The following is a 13,419-nucleotide window of genomic DNA, read 5'->3' on the forward strand; positions in this document are numbered from 1 at the left end:
GTACTATCGTAATGTTTAAGAAATATTTAGAAAGGTACATAATAAGACAGGTTTAGAGTGATATTGGCTAAATGCAGACAGGTTGGACTAGTGCAGATGGGACATGTTGGCCGTTGTGAGCAAGTCGGGCAGAAGGGCCTGTGTAACTATGACCCAAAGTGGGCTTCCACGTGAAATACTTCAGAACTGCACTTGTAATTTGAGAATGTGCTTTGGGTAATCACTAGTTTTGAAAGATAAAAGCTTGGAATTGTTACAGTGTGGATCCTACAAGATCAATTTATTTGAAGCAGTATGGTTAAAAGAGTCGAGTCAAGAGTGTTTTATTGTCATATGTCCTGAAACAGAACAATGCCCACCCTCCCCCTTGCTCCCCAACAGACTCTCCCCCTCAATCCCCCTGGTCCACTTCCTCTGCCATTGCCCTTTGTTGCGCCTGACCATCAAGGCTGAGCAGGTGAGAAAAGAGCCGAGCAGACTCCGCCCAGGCGAAGCCACGGGTCACGATGGTGTCAGCCCTAGGGTACTCAAGGGGTGTGCCAGCCAGTTGTGCAGAGTACTCCAGCATATCTTCAGACTGAGAGGGTTTCTGTGATGGTTAAACTGGTTAAACTACCTGGAGCCCCTGCAGTTCACTTACCAAACAAACATGGGGTTGAGGCGCTGTCATCCACCTGCTCTCATGTTCCTATGCTCACCTGGATAAGCCGGGAAGCACAGTGAGAGTCATGTTTTCTTACTTCTCCAGTGCTTTTAGCCTGGCCTACACTGCTAGGGAGCAAACTGACGAACATGCGTTTGGACGCTCCATTGGTGTCCTGAGTCACCAACTACCTGACTGGACAACCACAACATGCCAAGCTGCAGAACTGTGTCTTGGACATGGGAGTGAGTAACACAGGGCTCCCAAAGGGACGGTCCACTCTCTCTTCCTCTTCACCATCTGCACCTCTGACTTCAGATATAACTCGGACTCCTGCTACCTGCAGAAGTTTTCAGATGACTGCAATTGTGGGCTGCATCAGTGAGGGGAGGGAAGCTGAATACAGAGGTGTAGTCAACGACTTTGTTTAGTGGTGTGGGCTGAATCACCTGCAGCTCAACAATGATAAGAATAAGGAGTTAGTGGTGGACTTTACGAGGAGAGGAATACCCCAGTCCCCTGTCTTCATCAATGGTGTGGATGTGCAGTTTACCAGGGGGTACAAATACCTTGGAGTGTACCTGGATTGTGAACTGGACTGGTCCAGGAACGCTGAGGTCCTGTACAAGAAGGGACAGAGCCGGCTGTACTTTTTGAGAAGGCTCCTCGCTTTCAACGTGTGCAGTAAGATGCTGCAGATGTTCTACCAATCGGTGGTAGCCTGTGCCATCATCTTCGCTGTCGTGTGCTGGGGCGGCAGGGCAAAGGCTGAGGATGCAAATAGCATTAACAAACATCAAGAAGGCTGGCTCTGTCCTGAGTGCGGTGTTGGATTCATGGGAGGTGATCTTGGAGGAGTGGATGCTCCTCAAACTGCAAAGCATCTAGGGCAATACAGCTGACCCCCTCCATGACACACTGGTCAACCTGAGGAGTACCTTCAGCAAAAGACTGGTTCCACCAAGATACAGTAAAGAATGCCACAGGAGATCCTTCTTCCCTGTGGATATCAAGCTGTACAACTCTCCCTTATGTTGTGGGGTAGACTCATTCCCCATCCCAATTTTTGCACATCCCCAATCCTTTCTACTCGTTACTTTAATTTCATGTTTCATGTATTTTGTGTTTTATGACTGTTGGCAGATCAATTTCCGTCCTGGGATAAATAAAGTTCTATCGTCTTGAATAAAGCCTCGGTCTACATTGTTTGAAGCCTATTTGGAGGTTAAAGTGTTTAATAGCCTGATGGTTGTTGCGGGAAAAAGGTCTTCCTGAACTTGGACGTTACAGTTTTCAGGCTCCTGTACCACCTTTGTGATGGCAGAAGTGAAAGGAGAGCGTGGCCAAGGTGGTGTGGGTCTCTGATGCTGGCTTCTTTTTTGACGCAGTTACTCTTGTAGATCCCTTCATTAATGGAGAGGTCAGTACCCGTGATGGACTGGGCAGTGTTCACCACTTTTTGCAATTTTCTTTGTTCCTGGGCGTTTGAGTTGCGGGCAGGACTCTTTAGACTGATAGAGGAGAGGGCTTGTAAGGAAAGAGATGAGGGGAAGTGTTGGGAGCACGAGCTGGCATGTGATAGATGGATCAGGAATGGTCATATTTTGATTTACAGAAGAGTAGGTTGAGGGATATGGGATTAATATTGGAAGCAAGGCTGAAGCAAAAGATCATGTTCTTAATGAATGGCAGAGCAGGAATGATGAACAACTTGGCTTACTGGTGCTGTTTATGCTCCTTTGTTATGTGTTCTGATGAAAGTGTATGTTATGGAAATGCATAGATTGCATTTTTTGTTTTGGCAATTTCGATAACTTTGCTGTTGTGGTCTTGAATCTGAATACATAACCATCTTTATTTGCAAATTTAGGCACTGCTTTCCAAACATCGGTATCTAAATTATTAATTTAAATTACAAACAAATTCTTGTGAAGTAGAATATGTAACCAAACACAATTTTTTTGCAGATGCAAATTTTTACCCTGTTTAACTAAAACCATCACTTTCTTATGAAGGCAAGTTCTGATATCAAGCTTTTTCTCTCAGTCATAGCTCTCAAAAGCTTTAAATAAGCCACATGTTGAGTATACATTTAATGAATAAACATAACATTGTATTTTCGGTAGTGAGGATACAGACATAGTATGCTGACATCTGTCAAGCAGTTTGAACTGCCATGATCAGCGGAATGGCAAATTCTACTCCCCGTTGCATTGTGCAATAGGACAGAAATAACCTGGAACAACCAGGAAGCTGCAACTAGAATGTTGCAAAACATGAATTGCAATCTGTATCTGCAGCATATCGTTTGGGCGATCCTGCTGCTATTTTAATATTGTTTCACTGCACCATAGTAACTGTTGCTCAATCTAGATGTATCACACTAAAGATATTCATCTAAAAACACTACAGTAAATGTGTTTGCAATGCAAATGCATTCACCTTGTATGTGCTTATGTATTTGAATTGAATTGAACTCTTTATGGTTTTCTATGTCAAGATGAATTAAAAGTTTGAATCTAATGACGTTAGATAATCTGTCAAGGAAACTATTGCTGCTTGCTTATTTATCTGCTGGTAACATAAGGTTAGTCCAACAACATTTGTTGGCATCTGTTATATCACCCTGAGTGAAACAAAAACCTTGACTGATTACGTTGTGGCCGAACCTCCAACTTTGGCCTTCAGCTAATGGCAGAGGTTTTTATGGTTGGCGATCCCTTGTTACTGCGACAGATTTAATGAACAACTAGTGTTTATTAGAAGTTGCTATAAAATGGCAGGTAGAAATGTATGTGGAATGCTAAGACTGTCAGCCATGGCAACAAAATTGGTATAAGAAGTGGATGCATACAATATTAATACAAATAAAACATGTTCACTGTCTTTTTATAAAGGTCAAGTCTTAAAATAACTAAGATTACAGGAGACCGTGTGACTGGAGAGCACTGCATTTGGGTGAAGTTTACAGATCACAATATTTAGGTTAATTTGTATGTTAACAGAAAATTCTGCAGTCATTTTTCAGTTTAGTTTAAAAATAATATGTTAGACTTGAAATGTTTTTCAGTATATACAGTTCTTTAATTTGATTTCACTTCTATTAATTTAGAATAGCATCATTTTACATGTATTCATTTTTTTTAATGGATTGTAATTTCAGGATTCCCTGGTCACAGTTTAAATGCTACTTTGTATTTAAATTGGAAAAAGTCATGGATGACTTCAGAGCTTCTGCTCCTGAACTGAGAACTCCACCTAATCCGAATGTGGAATATGTTCCTTATGAAGAAATGAAGGACCGAATACTTAAAATTGTTAATGGTTTCACGGGGTAAGTTGATGAGCAATGATTTTTTTTTAACGTTAATTTTTTTTAAACAATTTGCATGTGGTAATGGTTTTGCAAAAAAATACATTGCAGCATAATATCAATTTAGTATTGATATAGAAATAGTTTTACCTCTATTCCTTAATCTAATATCAAACCACATTTTTAACCAAGATTTTCTGTTGAATTCCTTAATTTTAGATAAATTCAGAAGTGGCTCAGTGATACATTACAAAATTGTGCCGTTTGCATTAATCTTTACAGTGGTGATTTCTGGACCTCCAATATATTTTGACTTTTATTTTCCTCTGCTTTCCACCCAACCTCCAACCAGCTTCTACCTTCTACCTGAATCTCCCAGTTAAAATACCCCTCTGCCATGTAAATGAGTCCACCCAATTCATGCTATCAAGGACAATTATTTTGCATGTGTTAAACCTCAAGTCTCCTTTGTTTTAAAGAATAGAACTACAGCCTAGCCTTCCTCTCCTGCCCTGTCAACATCCATGTAATGTACTGCTCTTCCTCCACTGTCACATTCTTTATGTGGTGAGGTGGCCAGAACTGTCCACAGTATTATAACTAGTGTAACTAGGTTGTCACGTTTAATTTGCTTCCTTACAGTATGTGCCTCAGCAGATACTGCTTCAACCATCCTTATGATGCCTTAACCCCAACTACTTGTATTACTGTTTTCTGGGCTCTGTAGCCATGTAGTTCCTCAACATTTTCACTTATTCACTCTTTAGAATGTGTGCATTACTGGAAAGGTCAGTATCAATTACCCACCCCTAATAACTCAAGCGTAGGTTATGGAAAGCCGCCTTTTTGAATCTCAGATTCTCTGCACAATGCTGTTGTGTAGGGAGTTCTAGGATGTACAACTAGTGATGAAGGATTGGTGACATATTTCCAAATGAATGTGGTCCATAGCCTGAAAGGGAACATAAGGGGTGTCTTCCACTTTGTATCCTCCAAGGATGCTGTGTGAACTGCTGAGTTACTCCACCACTTTTTCTTTGTAAACCAACAGTTCCTTGTTTCTACAACTTAAAAGTAGTGGTGTTTCAATTCACCTGCTGCTCTTTTATCAACTTGGTGGTGGAAATTACAGGCTGATCGTTCAGTCAAACAACCAAGGAAAGGAGTTGACTCTTCCAGGACCTGGCCTACCATCAGTGGCACCCATCTGTCCTGATTTTACTGGTAATCTGTATCCTGCAATTGGGATAAATTTGTTTATTCTAGTTTTATTCCTGTCATATTGAACTTTGTTCCCAGTTGTCACTTCTGGAATTATTGGCAAACTTAATCATGACATTAGATTTAATCCAAGCCGTTAAAGCACATCACAGAAAACAAGGCGTGCAGAACAGTACTCTTGTCCTGCAATGCAGAACAAGAGTATCGCATTAGTAGTTTTCGAGGTCTATGGCACCATATATGATTTTTAAAAAACTGGAAAATGATGGGCATTTCATGCCGGTGCAATTCAAAGTTGTTTATATGTATTTATATTTGAGACAACCAATCTATTCACTTTTAATGACTTAGATCTTTGAAAATAAGCAAGATATTTTCAAATTTCCTCCAAGAAACAATATATATTCCCTGCATGGAATATATATTCCCTGCATGAGTTGAATGCTCAGCCATGATCATATTGAATGGCGGTGCAGGCTCGAAGGGCCGAATAGCCTACTCCTGCACCTATTTTCTATGTTTCTATGTTTCTTGCATGCAAAATGAAACTATCTTTTATAACAAGTGAAATAAGGGCACAGAACTTGGTTGTTTACACATTTGTAAATGGATAAGGTTAGAGAGACATGGAGATGAATCTTTCTGGCTCTGGATAGTTCTGAACAGATTTCCAACTAGCAAGTCCCAGATTAGTGAGGGTCCCCAACCTGAGTTGTAGTGAGTGGCAGATGGTCCTGTCTGTCACAGCATCATTTCTGGGAGACATTTCTCTGATCCTACGTCAGGTCTGACCAGACATAGGATGGGATTTTGCACATGTCGATTTGCAAGAGAAGCGCAAGGTGAGTTAAGTTTTAAGTATATTTTTAATTTGAAATATTTTTTATTAAATATGCATCCATTTTAAACATTTAAAAATAGTTGTCATAGCCTGTCAAGGTGCTCCAGCAATGGGCTTCGATTGTGTACCACCTGTATAACCACCCCTCCCTTCTCCCACTCCTCTTGTCACCTGACACCAAGATGCAGCAGAGCAATGGGATCGGGCTTCCACCTTGGGGACACATGAGAGCAGACAGGAGCCACAGCTGGCAGAGCAAGTGCAGGAAGAGTCTGCCCATTGCCTCTCCTGCTCAGCTGAAGCATGAACAGATGAATAGGCAATATGTGAACAAACATCAAAACAAGGTTCTGCTAAATCCTGAATGAAATTTTGCTTTGACGGTGCTTCAATTGCCATATACAATTATGCAACATATGTAAAGGTATGGGAGTGAGTGTGCAAGAAATTCAAACCCGTTAACAGAATTATTAAATTACATGCTTCAGAAATAGATACATACATTTGGTATTTTGTCAAATACAAATCTCAGGGCATCTTCAGTTATGGAGGTCCATAATTATGAAAGGTTTTATTAAAATAGACGTTTCCTTTTCACTTGGGACAGAGAAAAAAAAGAGTTGATCAATATAAACTTGTTGCTCAGAAGTCAAATGGAGAATTCAGAAGGAGTTTCTTCTGGGAATGAATTAACTCCATAAGGAACGTGGTGAAAATGTATAACTCCGGAGTGAGAGGGGTTCAGTTAAGTAATGTAGATGCATTTAAGGGAAAGCTAGATAAACACATGACAGATTAGATGATAATGATAGAAGACTTTGATAGTTAAAAAAAATATATATGGACTGGTTGATTTGAATGGTTAGTTACTGTACTGTAATTCTACATAATCTGTGAATTCCTCCAGTTTAAAAATATGCATCTTTATGCAGAGTTTTCCACATTCACTTCCAAGGAAGTGAATTTGCTATCCAATGATACGGATTGGTTAAATGTATTCTTGCTCTGAGACATTGAGCACTTTATCCTGGGTATGACAACATGGCTGAAAGCTGAATGTTTACCTGGACTCAAGTAAATCAACATAGAAACATAGAAATTAGGTGCAGGAGTAGGCCATTCGGCCCTTCGAGCCTGCACCGCCATTCAATATGATCATGGCTGATCATCCAACTCAGTATCCTGTACCTGCCTTCTCTCCATACCCTCTGATCCCCTTAGCCACAAGGGCCACATCTAACTCCCTCTTAAATATAGCCAATGAACTGGCCTCGACTACCCTCTGTGGCAGGGAGTTCCAGAGATTCACCACTCTCTGTGTGAAAAAAGTTCTTCTCATCTCGGTTTTAAAGGATTTCCCCCTTATCCTTAAGCTGTGACCCCTTGTCCTGGACTTCCCCAACATCGGGAGCAATCTTCCTGCATCTAGCCTGTCCAACCCCTTAAGAATTTTGTAAGTTTCTATAAGATCCCCTCTCAATCTCCTAAATTCTAGAGAGTATAAACCAAGTCTATCCAGTCTTTCTTCATAAGACAGTCCTGACATCCCAGGAATCAGTCTGGTGAACCTTCTCTGCACTCCCTCTATGGCAATAACGTCCTTCCTCAGATTTGGAGACCAAAACTGTACGCAATACTCCAGGTGTGGTCTCACCAAGACCCTGTACAACTGCAGTAGAACCTCCCTGCTCCTATACTCAAATCCTTTTGCTATGAAAGCTAACATACCATTCGCTTTCTTCACTGCCTGCTGCACCTGCATGCCCACTTTCAATGACTGGTGTACCATGACACCCAGGTCTCGCTGCATCTCCCCTTTTCCTAGTCGCCCACCATTTAGATAATAGTCTGCTTTCCTGTTTTTACCACCAAAATGGATAACCTCACATTTATCCACATTATACTGCATCTGCCAAACATTTGCCCACTCACCCAGCCTATCCAAGTCACCTTGCAGTCTCCTAGCATCCTCCTCACAGCTAACACTGCCCCCCAGCTTAGTTTCATCCGCAAACTTGGAGATATTGCCTTCAATTCCCTCATCCAGATCATTAATATATATTGTAAATAGCTGGGGTCCCAGCACTGAGCCTTGCGGTACCCCACTAGTCACTGCCTGCCATTGTGAAAAGGACCCGTTTACTCCTACTCTTTGCTTCCTGTTTGCCAGCCAGTTCTCTATCCACATCAATACTGAACCCCCAATGCCGTGTGCTTTAAGTTTGTAAACTAATCTCTTATGTGGGACCTTGTCGAAAGCCTTCTGGAAGTCCAGATACACCACATCCACTGGTTCTCCCCTATCCACGCTACTAGTTACATCCTCGAAAAATTCTATAAGATTCGTCAGACATGATTTACCTTTTGTAAATCCATGCTGACTTTGTCCAATGATTTCACCACTTTCCAAATGTGCTGCTATCCCATCTTTAATAACTGACTCTAGCAGTTTCCCCACTACCGATGTTAGACTAACTGGTCTGTAATTCCCCGTTTTCTCTCTCCCTCCCTTCTTAAAAAGTGGGGTTACGTTTGCTACCCGCCAATCCTCAGGAACTACTCCAGAATCTAAAGAGTTTTGAAAGATTATTACTAATGCATCCACTATTTCTGGAGCTACTTCCTTAAGTACTCTGGGATGCAGCCTATCTGGCCCTGGGGATTTATCGGCCTTTAATCCATTCAATTTACCCAACACCACTTCCCGGCTAACCTGGATTTCACTCAATTCCTCCAACTCCTTAGTGAAGACGGAACCAAAGTAGTTATTCAATTGGTCCGCCATATCCTTGTTCCCCATGATCAACTCACCTGTTTCTGACTGCAAGGGACCTACATTTGTTTTAACTAATCTCTTTCTTTTCACATATCTATAAAAACTTTTGCAGTCAGCAAGTGTCTGGAACTTTGCTGGAAAGCATTTCTGAATGCCCAATTATGGTGACATGTATTGTTCAGAAGCATCTATTAGCTCTGACTAATTAGCCCCAAAATGTCTGCCAGGTTCTTGTGGCTGTCATCTGGAACCTCCAAGCTTAAAATATATTTACACCACCCTATTAACTCTACAACCCCTCCCTTCCCCCACTCCTGCATGCCTTCCAGTTGACCCCATAGGCCAAAGGTCATCGGCTCTTACCTTACTGGGTAGCACTTTATCCCCTTTTGTTCCTTGCCAATTCTGCGGATTGCTTCAAACAGCATGAAAGGATAATAATAATAATAATAAATTTTATTTAATGGGCGCCTTTCATACATCTCAAGGACACCTTACATAGTAATCGAAATAAAACATATAATCGGAATAAAACAAGTAATTAAAGACATCACAGTGACACAAATTAAAAACAGAATTCAATCCAAAAACAGAAAATCAAAAACACAGTGTGAAAAGAGAGCAGCGGCAGCCAAAGCGCGCCAGCGTCCACTCTCTCTTCACGGCAGCCATCTTGGACACAGACCTACAGGACTACAATTAGACAAAAAAATCATCCCCCCACAGTGGACACCACTGTGGGGGAAGGCACAATGTCCAGTCCCCACCCCATGTTCACCCCAAAGTCAGGCCTATTGAGGCCACCGCAATTGCCTCTACGGAGGCCCGATGTCCCTGGCCGTTCTCACCGGGTGGTCTTGCCCCGGCGTCGGGAGAGTCCTTTCGGCGGCTGGGCCACTTGGAACGGCCGCTTCCTGGTTGGAGACCGCGGCTGCCGAAGCCGACAAGGCCGCGTCGGTTTGGCGCTCCCAGGCACCCGATGACAAAGTCGGCGCCCGCTCTCCGCCTTGCCGCCTCTACGCACGCCGTCTCTCCGCTCCGCAAACCCGCAGCCCGGAGATGTTGCTCTCGGTGGTCCAGCTCGCCAGAGCTCCAGCGCGGCGACCCAGGCAAGGCATCGCCCGCTCCGCTCCGCTCCGCTCCAGCGCTCCAATGCTGTGCCGCCACCCAGGCCGAGGTGCTGGGTGGTTCCCGCCAAGAAACGGCGCTCCAAGCCCGCTGGTAGGCCACGAGGACGGGTCGACGGGCAGCCCGGAAAAAAGGCTGCCACACCGACCAGGTAGGGACCTATAAATAAAGTAACACCTACCCCCCCACATTAAAAGACCATATCCCCTACAAACAAAAAAACAGGACTCACTAAAAACTAAAAAAAAAAGAATTTAAGACGGACGGCTGCTGGCTAGCAGCCGTTCACCAAGGATACACTTCCATCTGTGTCTCTTGCTTGAGTGAAGCATTGTACACAAACCTGGGCCATCTTTAGTCGTCGACATTTACTGCTTGGTATTCTTTTACAAAAGTGTTTTGCAACACGTTGATTGTCATCAAGGAATTACTAATACCCAATAAACCCATGGCCTTATCTCATTCACTGTGGACTTTGTTAAAGATTTGTCTGTATCTACTGTCGCACAATAATAAAAGTTTATTAATACTTTCTAAGACGGATTCTTAAAAGGTTATTGGAGACTTTAATGGCTTCCTTTGCAAACTTTAATTTTATTTCTATTCAATTTAGTTGTTTTGTTCAAGATCAACGATGTAAGAAGAATCTATCTCGGAACATATTAATAAACCTTTATCTTTGCAAACCTTTGATTTCAGCAGTGTATTCTCCGATTTTAAGTAATACCGTCTGACTCTTTCATGTGCTTTCCCAGTGCACACCCAATTCCACTATCTCCTCCCCTCCCCATCGTAATGCTCCTTTTCCCTCTTCCTTCGTAAATCCATCTCCCATCCTCGAGTCCCTCATTTCCCTTTTAGTCCCTCTTCTCCACCCTCTAACCTGTGTTCTTTCATCTATATCTCTCCTGGTTTTGCATTTCTCTCCTCTTCTCCTTTGCTGACACTCTTTTGTCCCCTTTTCACCTGTAGCCTTTGTCACTTACCCCACCCATCTAGCAATCAAACCCCTCTCGCATGCATCCATCTATCACTTGCCAGGTTTTGTTATGCCCCCACCTCTCTTCCAGCTTTCTACTTCCTACTGCAATCAGCCTGAAGAGTCCCTGTCAATCCCTCGACAGACCCCTGCAAACCCGCTGCTTTTGTCCAGCGCTTTGATTTGCTCTTATTTTTTCCCACCCTTATGTACTCCACATTCCACAATCTCAATAATGTAATGGTTCCATTTTCAGTTCTGCTTTTCTTGCTCTACTTCTATGCATTCAATGTTTCAATCCTTCCAAACAGCAAAAACAAACCCATTTGAGGATGTTTGGAGACAAACTGCAGATCCTGGAATCCTGAACAAAACACAAAGTGCTGGAGGAACTTAGCAGGTCAGCAGCTTGGGAGGTAACTTTGCGAAGAAGTGTCCTGACCCAAAACATCAGCTGTCCATTCCCTCCACCGATGCTGCCCGAGTTTCTCCAACACTTTGTGTTTTGTGAGGATATAAGTTCTGTCCCTGTCTGGTCTCTTAAGCCCTACTATGTTCAAAATTGTTCTGCCTGACCTTCAAACCTCTTCCTTGCACATCTTTCAGCCATATGTTCATCTAATTTTCTATTCACCGACACTGTGGGTACTCGTGTCTGCAGGACTTCACCCGTGTCAATCCCAAAATGGTTTGAGATCCCTGCTGTTCATCTTTGCCCCCACCCCAGATCATTTTCATGGCTTTTCAATGGCCTCGGCACCAGGGGCACAGCAGACCATAACAACCAAGAGTGATATCTGCAACTGCAGATAACAGCTTTTCTCCACAGCCAAATTCTGTTTTGTGTTCCGTGGAAGTTATATTCAGTTATTCAAAATCCTGCATTGGTCCCCATTCACGGTATTAATCAAAGTGTTTCCCAGCCGGCCACTTAAATAATTGTCCTTTTGCCATGAGCAAATGGATTGTATAGAAAAGCATCAATTCATAATAGAGTGCCAATTGAACCTAGGAGTGAATGAGCTGAAACCTTACAGTTGCCCTCCATAATGTTTGGGACTAAGACCCATCATTTATCTATTTGCCTCTGCTCCACAATTTAAGATTTGTAATAGAAAAAAATCACGCGGTTAAAGTGCACATTGTCAGATTTTATTAAAGGGGATTTTTATACATTTTGATTTCACCATGTAGAAATTACAGCTGTTTTTTATACATAGCCCCCCCCCCCCCCCCCCCCCCCCCCCATTTCAGGGCACCATAATGTTTGGGACACATGGCTTCACAGGCGTTTGAAATTGCTCAGATATGTTTAATTGCCTCCTCAATGCAGGTATAAGAGAGCTCTCAGCACCTAGTCTTTCCATCACCTTTGGAAACCTTTATAGCTGTTTATCAACGTGAGGACCAAAGTTTTGCCAGTGTAAGACAAAGAAGCCATTATGAGACTGTTAGAGACATCAGCCAAACTTTAGGCTTACCAAAATCAACTGTTTGGAGCATCGTTAAGAAGAAAGAGAGCACTGGTGAGCTTACTAATCGCAAAGGGACTGGCAGGCCAAGGAAGACCTCCACAGCTGATGAGAGAAGAATTCACTCTAATAAAGAAAAATCCCCAAACACGTGTCCGACGGATCAGAAACACACTTCAGGTGTGGATTTGTCAATGACCACTTTCCGCAGAAGACTTCATGAACAGAAATACAGAGGCTACACTGCAAGATGCAAACCACTGGTTAGCTGCAAATATAGGATGGCCAAGTTACAGTTTGCCAAGAATTACTTAAAAGAGCAACCACAGTTCTGGAAAAAGGTCGTGTGGACAGATGAGATGAAGATTAACTTATATCAGAGTGATGGCAAGAGCAAAGTATGGAGGAGAGAAGAAACTGCTCAAGATCCAAAGCATACCACCTCATCCGTGAAACACAGTGGTGGGGGTGTTATGGATGGCATGTATGGCTGCTGAAGGTACTGGCTCACTTATCTTTATTGATGATACAACTGCTGATGGTAGTAGCATAATGAATTCTGAAGTGTAAGGCACATCTTATCTGCTCAAGTTCAAACAAATGTCTCAAAACTCATTGGCTGGCGGTTCATACTACAGCAAGACAATGATCCCAAGCATACTGCTAAAGCAACAAAGGAGTTTTTCAATGCTAAAAAATGGTCAATTCTTGAGTGGCCAAGTCAATCACCCGATCTGAACACAATTGAGCATGCCTTTTATATGCTGAAGAGAAAACTAAAGGGGACTAGCCCCCAAAACAAGCATAAGCTAAAGGTGGCTGCAATACAGGCCTGGCAGAGCATCACCAGAGAAGACTCGGTCTTCCCTGGTGATGAAACTGGTGATGTCCATGAATTGCATATTTCAAGCAGTCATTACATGCAAAGGATATGCAACAAAATACTAAACATGACTTCTTTCATTCACATGACATTGCTGTGTCCCAAACATTATGGTGCCCTGAAGAAAAAAAAGGGGGGGGGGGGGGACTATGTATTTCTACAT

At 42.6% G+C, this 13,419-nt stretch overlaps 1 protein-coding gene across 2 annotated transcripts in view; it reads left to right on the forward strand.

Moving 5' to 3' along the window:
• ppp4r2 (protein phosphatase 4 regulatory subunit 2) overlaps positions 1 to 13,419 on the forward strand; it is a 53,727-nt gene that overhangs the window by 25,098 nt on the left and 15,210 nt on the right. For both annotated transcript variants that reach the window (XM_033036722.1, XM_033036721.1), the window contains exon 3: positions 3,807 to 3,977. In XM_033036722.1, coding sequence (XP_032892613.1) covers positions 3,807 to 3,977 — 171 coding nt within the window. The remainder of the gene's footprint in view (positions 1 to 3,806; positions 3,978 to 13,419) is intronic.

The sequence above is a fragment of the Amblyraja radiata genome, chromosome 18, assembly GCF_010909765.2.
Source record: "Amblyraja radiata isolate CabotCenter1 chromosome 18, sAmbRad1.1.pri, whole genome shotgun sequence".
Taxonomy (NCBI): Eukaryota; Metazoa; Chordata; class Chondrichthyes; order Rajiformes; family Rajidae; genus Amblyraja; species Amblyraja radiata.